The sequence below is a fragment of the Rhinolophus ferrumequinum genome, chromosome 5, assembly GCF_004115265.2.
Source record: "Rhinolophus ferrumequinum isolate MPI-CBG mRhiFer1 chromosome 5, mRhiFer1_v1.p, whole genome shotgun sequence".
Taxonomy (NCBI): Eukaryota; Metazoa; Chordata; class Mammalia; order Chiroptera; family Rhinolophidae; genus Rhinolophus; species Rhinolophus ferrumequinum.
The window spans coordinates 57,520,423-57,537,288 of record NC_046288.1 but is presented as its reverse complement, the minus strand read 5'-3'; the positions used below and the strand labels follow the sequence as shown (position 1 = coordinate 57,537,288).

Below are 16,866 nucleotides of genomic sequence, written 5' to 3'. Positions count from 1 at the left end.
GTTTTTTTAATTAACAAAAATTATCAAGGCACCTAAAGATAAACCTGTATTTCATTTAGCCATATTGAAAGTGCAGAGGCATAGACTGCTATGGGATCGAGAGGTGGCAATACCGAGAAGTGATTTAGAAAGAACTGTCTAGTCACGAAGACTAGCAGGTTTGCAATGAACAATGGTATCTTTCAACTAGGTCCCTTAACAGTTCTAAGCCTCAGCTTCATCGGCTACAAAATGGCATCTAAGTCTCTGTAAGAATTATGTCAGCTTACAAGTCAAACATTAAATATGGTGCAAGCAGAAAGAAAGGCTAAACAATAAAGTTGTTCATATTAACTATCATGAGTACATCTATATAAAGAGGGGGTACTATGGGAGAATAAAGGAAAAGGCTAGTCATTCTTTTGAGTATGTTCTCATTGGGAGAAATATTGGCATACTCGGCAGGACAATTCTTCATTGTACAGAACTGCTCAGATATTTAGTATCCTGGCCTCAAGGCAGCAAAAGGCCAGTAGCACCCCCATCATTGTGCACCCACACATTTCCAAACACCCTCTGAAAGAGGTCATTACCTTTCTTGAGAACTGCCCTTCTAGAGGGGCCTTCTTTATTAAGAAACAATTTAGTTCTCTTAGTAAGAATGACTTCTTGTCTTTGAGAGTATTCAAGGATGAGATACATTAGGCTTGGTGGCAGGGAGAATAGGAAAGAAGTGTTCAGTCCAATCTGAATCCTTTCCTGATGAATCCCAGTACAAAATTCCCAGGCTTATTATTCAGGGCTCAAGTCAAAAGGTAGAGAGCTACATCTTTGCAAGTAAACTCAGCAGAAAGGAATTCTACCATGAAGCTACTACTTTTTCAGCCAGGCTCACTTTTTATATACTTGAAATAGAAGGTAGACATATAAATTCAGACAATAAGGTTTTTCTCAACATACTGGACCGGGGTCCACTTCCTCCCATGTCTACAAAAAGTAAAAACTAAAATCATAAAAAGATTAACAAAACAAACCACCCAAAACTGACATGGGATCTGTGCCAAGAAAAGCTCTAACAGCCTAAACTCACATCCTTCCCTGACAAAGTATTCAAGTCTGAACACCACTGTGATGTTGTCACAGGTCTTAAACAGGTAGGTCTTTCTTCTACTCCTGAATTGGTTCTCTAGAACATAACAGTGCTTTGGTGATGCCAGAAAAGCTAGGAGGCATTTGACCTTCATTAATGCTGAGAGACAGAAGGCCAAGTTTTGTTACCCAAGTTTTTTTACATACAAAATGACTAAGGCACTGAGAGATGAGAAGAAATGCTCATTGGTATACGCCCTTGGGAATAAAATCTAGATCTCCTGCTTCCCAATCCAGTACTTCGGTTCCATCCCTTAAATCAGATATGCATTACTAAAATGGCTAAAGTATCCCCCTGAGGAATCCTCCAAGATAAAAGCTGTATGCTCTACCCTCTTTCTAGGATCTCGCTAATCTGAAGCTAACCTGAGTTGCTGGATCCGCTGTCAAGTGTAGAAGGAAAATTCTATTTAGAAGGATATGTATTTACATTCTGTTCACCATCTCTCCTTGGAGATGCTCTTTATCTCTTTGAAATGATTATGTTAAATGGATGTGGGGCTAAAGTTAGACCATATCTTCCAGTCATGATAGGCTTCTTTGAATCCTTAGGTAAAGAGAATGTGAAACTCTGCATTAGACTCACAAACATCAGGAATAATTCCATCTTTGCCAGCTGCTCTCCCATACACACCCGTTTCCCTAAAAATGAGATGAGAAAAAAAGTAAGCATGATAGTACCATCATTCCTTGCCCTGTCTCAAAAAGGACACATTTATATGAAATATCTACACTGAGTGTTTTAAAGGCAGATACAGAGATTTAAAATAAAATTACCACATATGCCATATGACCTCCCACAATATATGCTGATGAGAGTTTTTACATACCAAGTTCACGTTTTAACTCCAACTCATAAAAAATCTATCCTCATCCTAGACAGGAACTATAGACAGATCCAATGTGGCAGCTACCTCGTCTCCGCATTATCTACCTATTTATCTCTTTCCTGCACTGTTACCTGGGAGATTCGGGAGAAAATAAATCAGGTAAGACTCTCTGGAGCATTCCTTCTCTTATAGAAAGAATCCTACGTGTCCTCATCTAGGAACCTAAAAGGCGGACTGCTGAGAATAGAGAACCCCTCCTCTCACCCACCAGCCCAGCACAAAGTCAACTTAATTCCAACAGTTTCCTGGGACTCGAACAATCACCTGAGCAGATCAGAAAGGAAGATTTCTGGTCATGTTTAAAGATTTAGAACGAACTGCCTGCATTTTGTTTTAAAAATCTGAAATGAACATAGTGGAGATGCATTATCTAGTTATTTATCTCTTATATTAGCTTACCAAGAAAGAAACATTTAAAAAACAATGTCATGAAATAATAAAAGATTCTTTTGGTTCTACTTCATTTTTAATCATGCCATTAAGAAAATAAAAGTTTAACTGACCTATCCCAAAAGGAATAAAAGTTTCTTTTTTAATAAGTTGTCCTTGATCATCCAGAAATCGTTCAGGGTAGAAATCATCAGGTTTCTCCCAAATGGCTGGGTCTCTGTGCACTAACCACAAGTTGGGTACTATCACTGTGTCTTTGGGAATAGTGTACCCTTGGAGCACTAAAAAACAAACAAAACCAGTGTCATTCAACATGCATGCTTTTACTAATAGTTCTCTATAAACATTGCTATCTGAAAAACATCTAGATACATACCTAGCTTCTTAATTTGCTGAGACTAAACCTTGCGGTACTTGAGGTTGGGGCCAAGACCTTATCTGTTAGCATCCTTTTCTCCACACCACCCCAGGACCCAGCCTGAGATGGGGCACAGGAATTGACCGGATGGATGTCAGCTAATGAATTAGATCAAACCATAAAAACCTTACAATTAAGAGAAAACACTAAAACAGAAATCACAGGGCATTCCAGGTAAACTTTCCCAAAGAATACAAATTCCTATACTTATATAGAGCTTTACAGAGTCTTATCTCCATACAATAATATGATGAGGAAAGTAAGCTAAGGTAAAGGGAGGTACAGGGAAGTCAGCACTGGCTCTTAACTAGCTGGCAAATTCATATGCACATTAAACAACGCCCAAAAGATACTGCACACACAGTGCATCTAATTTGCACCAAAGAAACAAATAATCTGGTGTCATTTCTAAGAGATTGCCTACTACAGCTGTCTCATAACTAGATCTAAGCCCATTACATCCTGGGCTGTCTCCAGAGGAGGTCAATTTCTTGTTATGAGGGATGTTTGCAGAGTCTGAGTGCTTATATGTCAAAGACATGACCAAATGGACACATTTCAATGTAGGTGAGAGGTTGAATCAAGTGTCTTTAGAATCAGATGGGTTCTTCTAATTCTTCAATATTTATGTTTCAATTGCAATATTATAAAAATTGAACTAGGATAATTCCCAGTTATTAATAAAATCCTTAAATCCGTATTTAGACTAGCTCTTCGGACCTCTAAGAAGAGGGGGCCTCTATTAATTCTGGAGTTTCTTTTGCCAATGCAGCTACCGTAAATGGCAAAATTTGTTTGAGAACTGTAAGCATGTGTGCTCTGAAGGTGAGAGAGCTATTTACAAAACAGTCTGCACTGGAATGCCAATACAACAAGTAATGGGCAACTAGCTGACGCAGTCTCTGGACATTTGACTGTCCAGGACGCAGTGCTGAACCGTCAGAAAGATCGAGCTAGGCGATGGTCACCACACCCATACCTCAACTCCTCTGGACTGAGGAGCTGGGCTTCCCTCAAGGGCATTCAAAGGAGGAAGACCTTAGACTTGCCTGTTTTCTCCGAGGTCATATGAGGAATGGAGAGCGGCACCACCATAGCCAGCCTCTGCACCTCCATGATGGTGGCTTCTGTGAAGGGCATCTGGGCCTTGTCAGTGAGAGAAGGGGCTCGGTCAGCACCAATGACCCTTTCAATTTCTTCGTGAACCTTTTCTGCACAAAAAAAGAAGGAAAGAATAAAGCAGAAGATAAGCAGGAGTAAGTTGAGACTACCCTCCTACGCATACTTTCCATCACCTTGTACACACAACTGGCAAGTTGGCAGTGCCAGGCCTGACTCAGCCTCAGTGAAGTGAAGCATTGGTCAGATATTCCAAGTCGAGGCAGCTCGTCCCAGGGACCCTGGACCACACCATGACTTTAAAGGACGATGGCAGAAGAGCGGGGCAAAGGAGGAGGCACTCTGCTCAGGAGCACTCAGAATCATTCTCTCATATGAACACCGGATGGGCTCTCCAAGCTTTTATATGTGACAGTGTGTGGTAGCCCAACATGGCCCTTACTGATCCCTGCCTCTTGGTTTTCACGTTCTTACACAGTCCCCTCCCACGCTGTACCAGGTTGGTCTATGTGACCAACAGAATAAGGGAGCAGTGTTGGCATGTCAGTTCTAAGCTTAGGTTATAAAAGACACTGTGTCTTGTCTTGGCCATTCACTCGTTTGAGAGAAGGCAGCTGCCAAGTCAAGCAGCCCAAGGGTTAAGGCCTGCAGCCAGCAGTCACGTGGATGAACCATCGTGGAAGTGGATCCTTCAGGACCAGTCAAGTTCACTGATGACTGCAGCCCCGGCCAGATTTGACTACAACCTCATGAGAAACCTGAAACCAGAAATGCTGCGTCTCGCTGACCATTCTTCCATAGTCACATTTCCCTCTGACTCGAAACTCAACTGGGAAAAGTTCTCCCAGGAGCTAAGCCACTCCTGGATTCCTGATCCTCAGAAACTATGTGAGATAATAAATGGTGGTGGTTTTAAGCTGCAGAAGTTTGGGATAATTTGTTTCTCAGCAGTCGATTAACTAATACAGGTAAGCACAGCCCCATCTTTAGGAGGCAAAAAATAGCCCCTCAAACATGTGCACAACCTAATCTCCTGAACCCTGTGAATAGGCTGCCTTATCTGGCAAGAGACTTCACAGCTGTGATTACATTAAGGACCTCAGATGGGGAGATTATCCTGGATTTTCTGGCTGTGCCCAATCTAATTTCATGGGTTTTAAAATTGGAGAACTTTTCCCAGTTGAGTTTAGAATCACAGGGAAATGTGACAATGGAAGAATGGTCAGAGAGACGCAACATTTCTGGCTTCCAAGATGGAGGAAGAGGACAATAAGCCAAGGAAATGGAAATGGATTCTCCTCTGGAGCCTCCAAGAAAGACTGCGACACCCCCAGCATCTTGATTTTAGCCCAATGAGACATGTTTCAAGTTTCTAATGTACAGAACTAGAAGATAACAAATTTGTGTTGTTTCAGGTCACTAAATTTGTGGTTATTTGTCACAGGGACAATACACTGTCCTCCCTGTATTCTTCCACTATGAACTGCCACTGACATCCACGGCCTATTGGCATTGATGTGATGGAACTAGCTGTGTGACTCTGTGAAAGTCACAGAACTTCTCTGGGCTTCTGTTCTCCATTTTCAAAACAAGATGAATGGGTTCAGATAATCAATGTGATTCCCTTCAGCTCTAAATTGTTATTCTTCTCTAAAGTTCTTTTTCCATCATAGATTCCACACAGAATCAGACCTGTTGAGATTTAAAGCAGGGGCAAGCAAGTATGACAATGTCTAAAAACTTTGGATTATCGCTGTTAACACCATCCCAACTCCTTATGAGATGCAGATATTTCCATTTTGTTTTCCAGCCTGAAGGCACTGCTTAGTGCTAGGAGCCACAGGATCACTAAGGTTGCTGATCCTAAGTTAAATAACCTGGTTTTGCCATGAATAAAGGAAAATATCTATTACCTACCCTGTATGCCAGGGTTCAGTGACATATACAGAAGGCACCAAAGCAAAGAGTTAGTTGTGGTATCCGTTCCGGCAATGAAGAGATCCCCAATGAGATACAACAAGTAATCGTCATTAAAACTACTATTGCTGTTATTTTTCTTCTCTTCCTCCACATGGAGAAGGTACATGTCGATGAAGTCCTGAGGGTTCTCAACATCCAGAGACTGTCGATGGTCTTTGATGATTTTTCTAAGGAAAGCGGTAATGTCCTTTTCAATTTGTCTTAATTCCTTAAATGGTCCAAAGGGAAGGTAATAAAGCCAGGAGCATATATTGACCAGCTGGAGCTGGGTGTTCAGACAGATTTCTAACCCTCGTGACATAAAATGAAGCATTTTCTTAAACTCATTATTGGTGTACTCAAAGCGCTGGCCAAAGCACAGGGAGCAGATGATGTTCGAGATGGCGTTGTTGATGATGGGGAAGGGGTTGAAAGGGTCTTGCCCGTGCTTTAGCATTTCCTCTTTCACATATCTGAACTCCTTGATAACCTTGGGCTCCAAGCTAAGCTTCCCTAAGCCAAAATGACGAAGCGTTGAATGAGAGAACTTCCTCTGTTGTCTCCAGATTGGACCATAACGTGCGAATACAACCCCTGCAAAAGAACACCAAGAAGAAAAGGTGAAAGAGAGCAATGACTGATCACACTAACCGGGACATACCATGAAGTATATTCTACACTTCTCAGGTTACTTGTGCAAAGTTCATGTACAGATAAAGATCACCAGCCGAGAAGAATGATTAGCAACATGTAGCTATCAAAATAGTATCTATTTCTAATAACAAAAGTCCTATGGGATTTGATTAGGAAAATTTGTTAGAAAGCTTATTATTATAGATACTAACTCGTGGTGAAATAAAAAGCAATGAGTTTCGATTTCTACAGTTGGTGTAAATTTCAAAATGTTATTTTCATAAGAGTGAATCCAGGCTTAGAAAATATTTCAGGCTGGAGAGACCCTCAACATATTCTCAACATTCTGAACAGAAGGAAAGCAGGATAGCAGATGGCACACGAGGACTGGGATCATAACTGGTTGTGCTCATCATTAAAATCTCAGCTTCTGGCCTAGTGCTGGGCACGGAGGAGGACCTTGTTAAATAGGAGCCGAATAAACCAACAGCCCAACTGGATTAGAACACTGGCCATCAAAGGTTGGAATCAGATAACTGGCAGGTAAATCTAAACTATTGTTGGCAGCAGCGTTAATTTAAAAACATCTGAACTCAAGGTCATCCACAACTGTATCTTATTTGATTCTCCTTTATGTTATACATATTCCACCATCAAACCCAACAAAACTGCAACAGAATTGTTCTCAGGTAATCCTTGTTTCCTGTCACCTATTTCATCCTGTCTTCCATGGAGTGTGCTTCATTGTTTCAGCCAGTTCTCCTTTTCCATTTTTAATGTACTTCTTTTCTGCTACTTTCAAGGACATGCCTTGTTCACTTAACAAATATTCCTGAATGCCTACTGTGTGTCAGTCACTGGGATATAGAACAGTAAAAGTAATTATTGTTACTTAATAATATATATGGGAACTTTATAATAAATCTTAGTATCTAATAGGGAAGTCCTCCCACAGCTTGTTCTTTCTCAAAATTGTTTTTGATTATTCTTGGCTCTTTACTCTTTTATAAAACTTTTATCATCTTGTCAAATCCTATTTTTAAAAAAGCGTGTTTGGGATTTTGACTGGATTTAATTTACAGATTACTTTGAAAATTATCTTCTTTGATAATTGGACTTGCTTGCAATCCAAGAATAAATCCAACTTCAGTTATATTTTTATGCTTTTTAAAAAACATTGGACTTGGTTTTTTAGGTTTTTTAATATGTTAAGTTTTTTAAAAACTTTATATTCATAAATGAAAATGGCCTATAAATTTCCTTTCTCGTAATGTACTTGTCTGAATACACTGGCCTCCTAAAATGAGCCAGAGTATATTCTTTCTCTCTAGAAGAATTTGTCTAAAATTATAATTACATGCTCCTCATTTTTCCTTTGAGTTTATGCTTTTGTTCTTTTTTTGGATAAAGTTGGTCTTCTAACTCATTAATTTTCAGACCTTTATCATAATAAGTGAGTTAAGGCTCTACAGTTGCCTCTTTAGCAGTGGTCCACAAGTATAGTTTGCATGTAGTTTCATTACAGTTTAATTTTTTTTCTATTATGATTTTCTTTTGCCACCCACCTCGATTTGTTTCATACTGATTTTTGACACTGATGAGCTTTTTAGCCTGGTATGTGATCAATTTTAATAAAATTTCTAAGTGAAGTGCAGAAGAATATTTACCCAAGCAAATGTTGGATAGAGGGTGCACTATTTGTCCAACAGAGGAAATTTCATAACTGTTGCACTCACATCTTTGGTGTCCTTACCACATTTTTATCTGCCTGATATATCAACTATTCAAATACTTACATTAAAATACTTACTATAACGATGAATTTGTCAATTTCTTTTTGCCGTTCTGTAGGGTTTTGCTATATGTCGATAAATATCATAGCTATATAGATATTTGTGTCTATGTATCTATCTGTGTCGTTAGGTACATACATACTAAACAACTGTGGGAAAGATGTTAAGAAAATTTGCCTTCATTGGCTGATGTTAGCTTTTGTCTGTCAGCTTTTTGTTCCCTCACATGAGAGACTGCATGTGAGGTGATGGTAAGCTTAGGGTTAAGAAAATTCTCCTTCGTCTCATTCCCAGCAGGGGATATATGTGGTGATGAAGAGTTTTTTTGTCTCTTTTGCCCGCATCAGCAGATGAGGTGGAGAACTAACTAAGTTATAGCAGAATTACATGACAGGCAAGTTGCCAGGCTTTGGAAGGCCTTGGGCCAATGGTCCCAGGCGAGAACAGTAGGTATTGTTTGTCTAAATAAACTGGCCCTTCAGTGGGATAAGCAATATTTTTGTCAAAGTAACTGCCGAACCCTCCTGGAACTGGCCATTCCCTGAGGGGGAGGCAGAAACAAGGAGCTTGGCTCTAGGGTACATCTGAAAAAATACATGACAGACCTCAGTTGACAGTGTAATTTTCGTCATTTGTCATTGGTGATTCTTCATCATTCTAACATTTTGAACACTTGCATACAACATACAGCTTACCAACATCAGGAGATGCCCTGACTTCCAGCCACGGACCTGGTAAGGTCTGGCTGGTTCTGGCTGGTTCCCAACCTTTCCAGTGTTATTCCCCACGGTTAGCCTTTTTGAGAACTCGTTAGCATTTTAGAACCTTATATGCAGCTTGCAGCATCAGGAGTCGCCCTAACTTCCAGCAACAACAACAACAACAACAACAATGGCAACAGCAGCAGTATTTTGGGGAACTTGTTAGCATTTTGGAAACTTGTATGCAGCTTGCAGCATCAGGAGACGCCTCAGCTATCCAGCTGTGGACCTGGCAAGGTTTTGATTCCTGACCTTTCCACTGTTGTTTCCCCACAGTTTGGTGAGCTTTTGGCATCTACTGTAATAGTTGCTATCCTGTAAAATTTATTTACTGCTTTTGGATACTCCTTATTGATGATACTTGTGTATTTAGCCAAGTGATTTTTGATCAGTAATAAACATATATGGGGAATCTCTTAAACATATATATGTGTACTCCTTTAACATGACATTGTTATCAATGTATATAGTTTAGTCTTAACCACTTTTACTTTCTGTCATAAGCACATTGTTTTAATTGCCTGTCTTTTGCTGTTGCATATTGCTAAATAAATTGATTAGATATTGCTAAATAAATTAATTAGCTGCTCTCTAGCGTGTGTTCCTCTTTCTTTTCCCCGATCGTCATTATAACAATTGTTAGGTACATTCAAGTCCAGACTTATTATATCTTCCTTGCTAAAAAACAACAACCAACAAACCTCCTTTTATCATCTTGCAATGCCCTCCTTATTCTTAACAATGAAGACTTAAAGTATATTTTGTCAAAAATACAAGAGCTTTTCTTTTTTAAGTATTTTCTTGGTATAACCTTTTCCTTTCTTTTACTTTGAACTTGAATGTACCCTTAGGTTTGGCAAATGGCTCTTTTTCAGGGGGAGGGTATATCTCTTTTAAAACAACATATATTTGAATTAAAAAAAATCCATTCTGGTAATCTTTTAGCCAGTAAGGTAAGTCCACTTACATTTAATATAAGTACTAATTTATTTCTAACATATTATTTTGAACTTTCTATTTGGCTGCATCTGTTCTTTTTTCTCCCTTCCTTTCTTGCCTTTTTTTCCCTAAGAATATGCTGCAATGTTAAATTTATCAGCTTTAATTCTTCTTTTTTTATAAATTTTATTGGGGAATATTGGGGAACAGTGTGTTTCTCCAGGGTCCATCAGCTCCAAGTCGTCCTTCAATCTAGTTGTAGAGGATGCAGCTCAGCTCCAAGTCCAGTACCCATTCTCAATATTTAGTTGCAGGGGTGCAGCCCACCGTCCCATGTGGGAATTGAACCAGCAACCTTGTTGTTGAGAACTTGCACTCTAACCAGCTGAGCCGTCCGGCCGCCCCTCCAGCAGCTCAGCAGCAGCTCATTGTCTTCATTCTAGTTGTGGAGGGTACAGCTCACTGGCCCATGTGGGAATCGAACTGGCAACCCTGTTGTTCAGAGCTCGCACTCTAACCAACTGAGCCACCTGGCCACCGCTCTTGCCTTCTTTTGCATTGAGAGAAACAGGGTGAAAGCTCACCCTTAAATTTTTAACAAGCTTACTTAAAGTTTAGTGTAGTGGTCAGCAAACTACAGACCACAGGCGAAATCCTGCCTGCAGCCTCTTTTTGTATTGCCAGAGAGCTAAGACTTCTATATTTTCACATGGTTAGAAAAAAATAAGAATATTTTGTAGTATGTGAAAATCATATGAAATTCAAATTTCAGGGTCTATAAATAAAATTGAACTAGAACACAGCCAGTTATTGAGCCACGGTAATTCACTTCCATATAGTCTACAGCTGCTTTGGCACTAAAATGGCAGAGTAGTTGCAACAGAGATGAGCAGTGGGGGAGAACATCTTCTCTGCCAGGGTGAGGGCCGAGACAGCCAAATGTCCTTGTTTTCTTTTGCTGGTGGCCAGTTGTTGTTGTGTGTTCTCTATCTAATTCACTCAGAGTGAAGCTCTGTACAAGTCCTCTCTTTCTCTAGAGGCAACTTATCATCTTGCTTGGTACAAGGCCATATCTCTCTGTCCCGCTCCCCCAACCCTGCATCCCTGGCTGGCCAAGAGGTCACTAAAACCCAAGGTTTTCCAGAGCAGCTACTTTCTATTTCTGCAGGAGTGGGGGTGGTGATAAAAAAAAAAGCTGCTCTAACTATATTTTATATGCATGTGAAACCATTGCTGTTTTCAACCCACTGGCTCACCCCTGTACCTCTAGATCCTAAGCCTTTGGGAGTTCTACAGGGTAAGTTATCTCACACCCCACTAGTAGCCTCCTCTGTAGACACTTAAAGGTGGCCGTCCTCCACCCTATGAAGTCATCTGGCAATCCCCTGTCCAGGTGTTGTCTTCACATGTTGGGGTGCAGGGCTGCAGATGCATTTCATCGTGGGTGGAGTCTGCTTCTGCTAAAAGTCCCTCTCGTGTGACGAGCAAGACAAATATGGAATGGAAATGTTTCAACTATTCCCGAAAACAGAACTCTCCCTTTGTTTAATCAAGCTCCATAAACTATTTCCTAGGCTACCACAGCTTAGTCACTCTTCCTCTTTTTTAACCCGGGGCCAAGTTTTTTGCTGCATTCAGCATTCAGAGGCTAAGTGTTGTTGGGCCTCCTTTTCTTTTCTTGGAAAGATATGGTCTCTCACTCTAATGTCAGGGTTTGACACTAACTTGAACTACCATTTCATTATTTAAGATATCACGTGATGTCTCTGACATGACATCTCTGTTTTGTCCAATTACTCAAGGAACGTACGATATTTTTCCTTTGTTAGGTCCCCAGTCTGTATCATCTACGCACCATCTTTGAAACTACACATTTGTAGTTTAGAAATATTTTATCTAGCAAAATCCCCTTTTTCTATCAATTTTCCCAATACTTATTTAGTGTCTCCTATGTGCCAGATACTAAGGGCACGCAGATTTAAGATACAGTCCTTGTTCTCACGATGCTTGTGAAGAACTGGGTAAACCCAGTTCCGTCTTGTGAAGAACTGGGTAAACCAACAACCCTAACACACTGTTCTATGTTGGATTGTAGTGAAGTTGAACACTGAATGTTGTATGTTGGGTTGTACTGAAGTTGCATTGCTAGGATGTATGATACTGAATGTTGTATGTTGGGGGTATACTGAAGTTGCCGTGTGGACAGAGGAAGGAACACCATGGGAGCTGATGGGAGGTGGTGCTTCTCAGGAGAGAGGACATCTGAGCGGATACTTCATTTATAAACGAGGATGTGAGTGATGAAGGCATCTCTTAGAAAAATAACTTCAGTGAGGCCAAAGAGGGTGTTTCAAGAAGGGCTAAATTATCTTCGGGGGAAATCAGGTTTAGATTAAAGCAAGAAAGTGGAGGGAACCTTCTCAGAAGAGGCTAATATTTAAGCATCAAGGTCTTGGATGATGCGCTGATAGGAGTGAAGTCAAGACAGAAAAGACGACCACAGAGATGGTGCCTGGGGACGCCAGGGATGAGAGACATGGACAGAATTAACCGCCTTGGGATTGTTCAAACTTCACAAAACACCCATGACATGGAGCCAGAATGGCTGATGGTCTTAGAAATGATTGGAAGAGGTTCAGGTATATCCTGCAGTTGGTGGTATATTCTCCATTCTTAGCCCTGAAAAGCAATGGCATTCATGAATATATGCAAAGACTTCATCTCAAGGAGGATAATAACAGGGAAAACAAAAACAGCTCCGAAGAAAAACAGCAGGACTGTTTTGGTTGGGAATGACCAAAATATACCGTCAGTCTAGTTTAACAAAAAGGCCAATTAGGCTATGGAACCAAAAAACAGGAAGGGTCGGGTGTCACTACCTCAGGGAACACTAAATGCCACAGAACTCTTTCGTGTAACTATTTTTAACTTCTTTCTGACTGACTGACTTCTTCCCTACTCCAGACCAGCTTTCACAAGAATCAGGAGCTGTTTTGAGATGCCTATTCTCCCATTTTCACCACCAAAGAGAAAAGCCCTATATTCACCAGGTCCAACCTGAAAAATGCTGGGGAAGGATTCAAATGCTTCAATGAGGTATCCCGTAATACCAATTTTGGACATCTTAAGTTTATTTTATGGCTTGAAGTTTCCAAACTATACCGACTAACCAGTGTTACAAAGTGGTGAAATAATCTGGTCAATCCCCCTTTGATCAGAGGTCTATCACTAAACAGATCACTGTGGCCAGGGAGGAGAGTTCTTGTAAAATGTGCCATCTTTCATCCCAGCCACAGTTAATGGGTGCAAAAGAATGGTGGGTACAAAGAATTCCTCAGAAAAAAGGGGTGCTTTTGTCAGAGGTATACATGCTAGACAATTAAAACAAAAATCCACCTCAAATCAAATAAAGGATAGGTTAAATTGACTATATTTTCACAAAAGAATACTGTACAGCTTTTAAGAACTTTGGAGGAGAATATTTAATAATATGGAAATATATTCATGATACTTTACATGATTTTTTTAAAACAATTTTTTTGGGGGGCATATTGGGGAACAGTGTGTTTTTCCAGTCCTCCCATCAGTCCCTGTCCTTCAATCTAGTTGTGGAGGGCACAGCTCAGTTCCAAGTCCAGTCACCATTTTCAATCTTAGTTGCAAGGGGTGCAGCCCACCATCCCACAGAGGGAATTTAACCGGCAACCTTGTGGTTGAGAGCTCGCACTCTAACCAACTGAGCCATCCGGCCACCTGATAGAAACAATTTTAAAGAGTGTGAAGAATGTGATTCCATTTTAAGGAAGCAAATACATTTTTAAAAATATATGTACATACAGAAAAAAATCCTAAAAAAGGTTGCCATAGGTTGAATGATTGTGTCCTTCCAAAATTCATGTTAAATCCTAATGCCCAATATGCTGATGAAGGTGCAGCCTTTCGGAGGTGAGTAGGTCATGGCAGACGAGCCCTTATGAACAGGACTAGTGCCCTTATACAAGGGCCTCACAGATCTCCCATCTGCAGTTACAGACAGCTGACTGTGAACCAGGAAGTGGGTCCTCACCAGACACCAAATCTGCCAGAGCCTTGATCTTGGATTTCCCAGCCTCCAGAACCATGAGAAATAAGTTTCTGTTGTTTATAAGCCACACAGACTATGGTACTCTGTAACATCAGCCCAAACAGACTGAGACAAAGGTGACATATAAAAATGTCAATAATGGCTATCTCAAAATAGTACTGATCGCAGATGATTTCTGAAAAGAACTGAAAAGAATTATGTTTTTCCTTTCCATTGTTTTATGTTTTACAATAATAAACATATATTACTATAATAAAAAAAACGTAAAATACAATAAATGTGATGCAATCCTACATTGATCATATATGTTTTCTCATTCCTGAAGCAGAGAAAATACTATCCACTGATTATATTTGCCCTTTCTTTCCAAAGGGTCATAGAAGTTTTCCTCTTAGTGGGAATTCAGGCCCTCTTGATACGAGTACATAACTATATTAAATACCTATTTTACAGCATTTACCACAAGGTTCGGTTATCTTGTTTTCTCATTTGTTGTCAAATTCCCCAGATGAACTTTCCTTTCTACCTTCAGTTTCTAACTTCATTTTGCATCTTGTTCCCCTTCAAGGTAGTCACTATCTATCCTGATCTATCCTGATCAGTAGACTGATCTATCCTGTACTTTCAAATTTCTTCAAAATTTCCTTTTGCCTTCCATTTTTATGGCTTTGCAATTTGCTTGGACTCTTGCTCCAAGTCTCTAGCAATCTCTCAAAATCAGAAATGATCTGATTTCTATCAACAGGGAAATAGATAATCAAGTAACAAAAGCTAGAAGTACAATATACTTTAAATATATGACACATGTAAGTTTTTAAAACATGTACTAAATAAAGCTATATTGGTTATGATTTTGAAGCAAATCTGAGTGGTGGATAAATGAGTTTATACTGCTCTCTGAACTTTATATTTGAAATATTTTACAATAAAAAATAGGTGTGCACAAATCTTTTAGAAGAAATAGGCCACATTTAAAGCAAAGCATTCCTTTGGTAGCCTTGGGTTTGACTTTGTAACTTTATTTTCTCTTCCTGCTCAGGAAGAGAATCATATGAGTTAATGAGCGTGATAGGTACAGCTAATGTAGAACATCTAATGGCCTATTTAGTTTATTGCAGTTTTTATGGGCTTAAAAAGAACACCAATCTAAGTACGATATTTTGAAAAACTCAAATACAATAAATAACCACCTCACATTCTAGACTTTTGGCAATGTGTTAAGTCAGTTATTTCCAGCCTCTCTACACACATCACTGTTTATGAATCATTCCCTTCTCTGCTAGTCTTCAGCAGCAAATTATTTAAAAATATCTTGTGATAAATATTTAATAAAGTTATTGGCCCCTAATTCCCTAATATCATTTCTTTTCTCTAACAGTCTACACATCTTGTTTCTGGACAATGTTACATTTTACAATTTTGCAACTGGAAACCTTTAGCCAGAGGGGGCCTGTGCGCCCCTCAAGTCTTGCTCAGCCGAGCACTCAGCCTTCAGCTCCAGTGAACTCTCTTCCTCAGGTTGATCACACGATCCATTGTGTGACCTGTGAAGTTCACTCAGAACTCATCTGCTCCTTCATCCTTTGATGGGCATCTTGAAATAAACTCACATTATCCTCTTATTCTTCACTCTTGAAAATGTTCCATTAAAAAATACTCCCTCTATCTAAATTTTCCTATTCAGATGATTTGTTCTCTGTTCCAAGTCAAGTACACAAGCATTTGCTTTGTAACATATGGTTCTTCCTCTACCTTTTCCTGTCAATCACCTTCACCAGCTACAGAAATTTTTCTCAATTCTTTCACAGCACATTCATCCAACACACATAACTGTCTCTCTTAAGGGAACAAATGCTTTAGTTGAGATACTGAAGCACCAAGTTACCCCAGGCTCCCAGTCCTTTCTTAAATAAAGAGGGATCTGCTAAATAAGCTGTGATACAACTAATACTTAGAAACTGCTTTAGACAGATTCTTGACCAAACTATCCACCAGGAAGGACCTCACAGAAGAAAACCTAATTCCTACCTTTAAAAATCTACAGGAAAAGACAGACACGCAACACAAATTACAATATGATGTGGTAAGTGCATCAGTAGATCCTAGCATGCACATGTACTCATTCATTTCTTCATTACCTACTCTGGGTCAATGAGTTGGGACACAGTGTCTACCAAGCTGAACAAAATCTTTGTCCTCATAGAGCTTCCATTCCAGGGGTAGGTGGAGTTAGCAATAGGCTAAATACTTTCAAAGTGTTTATTGAATAAAATAACAATGTAATAAAATAAGCTGTGGCAGTGTCTAAAATAGGACTAAAGGGCAACAACTGGCCTGAGAGACAACAAGGAGTCACTCAAGTGAAAACTTATTCTAGGCCCAAGATGACAAAGCCCATAGCCTGAGGCAGCCACAAGCTTGGCAGGAATCAGCTCATTGTGTCTATAGCAGGTTGAAATGTACAAGTAAAAGGAGATGAGAAAGAGATAAAATCAGAAAGGAAGGCAGGGGCCAGATTCTTCAGGGCACACTAAGTAGGTCAAGTATGGAGTTCGAGATAACTGGTTTCAAGTAAGGATTGACATGGTTTGATTCATGATTTTTCTTTTAAGAGATCCCTTTGGCTTCTGTGTGGATAAAAGATTGGAGGAGAAGCAAGCAGGCTAGTTAAGAGTCCTTTCCTGAAGTATCAGATGAGAAATGATGGTAGCTTGGATGAGGATGCTAAAATGGAGATGGAGAGAAGTGGATG

The 16,866-nt window shown here is 39.8% G+C and overlaps 1 protein-coding gene across 1 annotated transcript in view; it reads right to left on the bottom strand.

The window, feature by feature from the left end:
- The window catches only part of LOC117022222 (cytochrome P450 2U1), a 22,858-nt gene continuing 5,992 nt past the window's right edge, over positions 1 to 16,866 (bottom strand). The window contains exons 2-5 of the mRNA XM_033106095.1: positions 5,863 to 6,498; positions 3,876 to 4,037; positions 2,522 to 2,689; positions 1 to 1,770 (exon numbers count right to left, since the gene is read on the bottom strand). Of these exons, the coding sequence (XP_032961986.1) occupies positions 1,592 to 1,770; positions 2,522 to 2,689; positions 3,876 to 4,037; positions 5,863 to 6,498 (1,145 nt within the window). The 3' untranslated portion in view covers positions 1 to 1,591. The remainder of the gene's footprint in view (positions 1,771 to 2,521; positions 2,690 to 3,875; positions 4,038 to 5,862; positions 6,499 to 16,866) is intronic.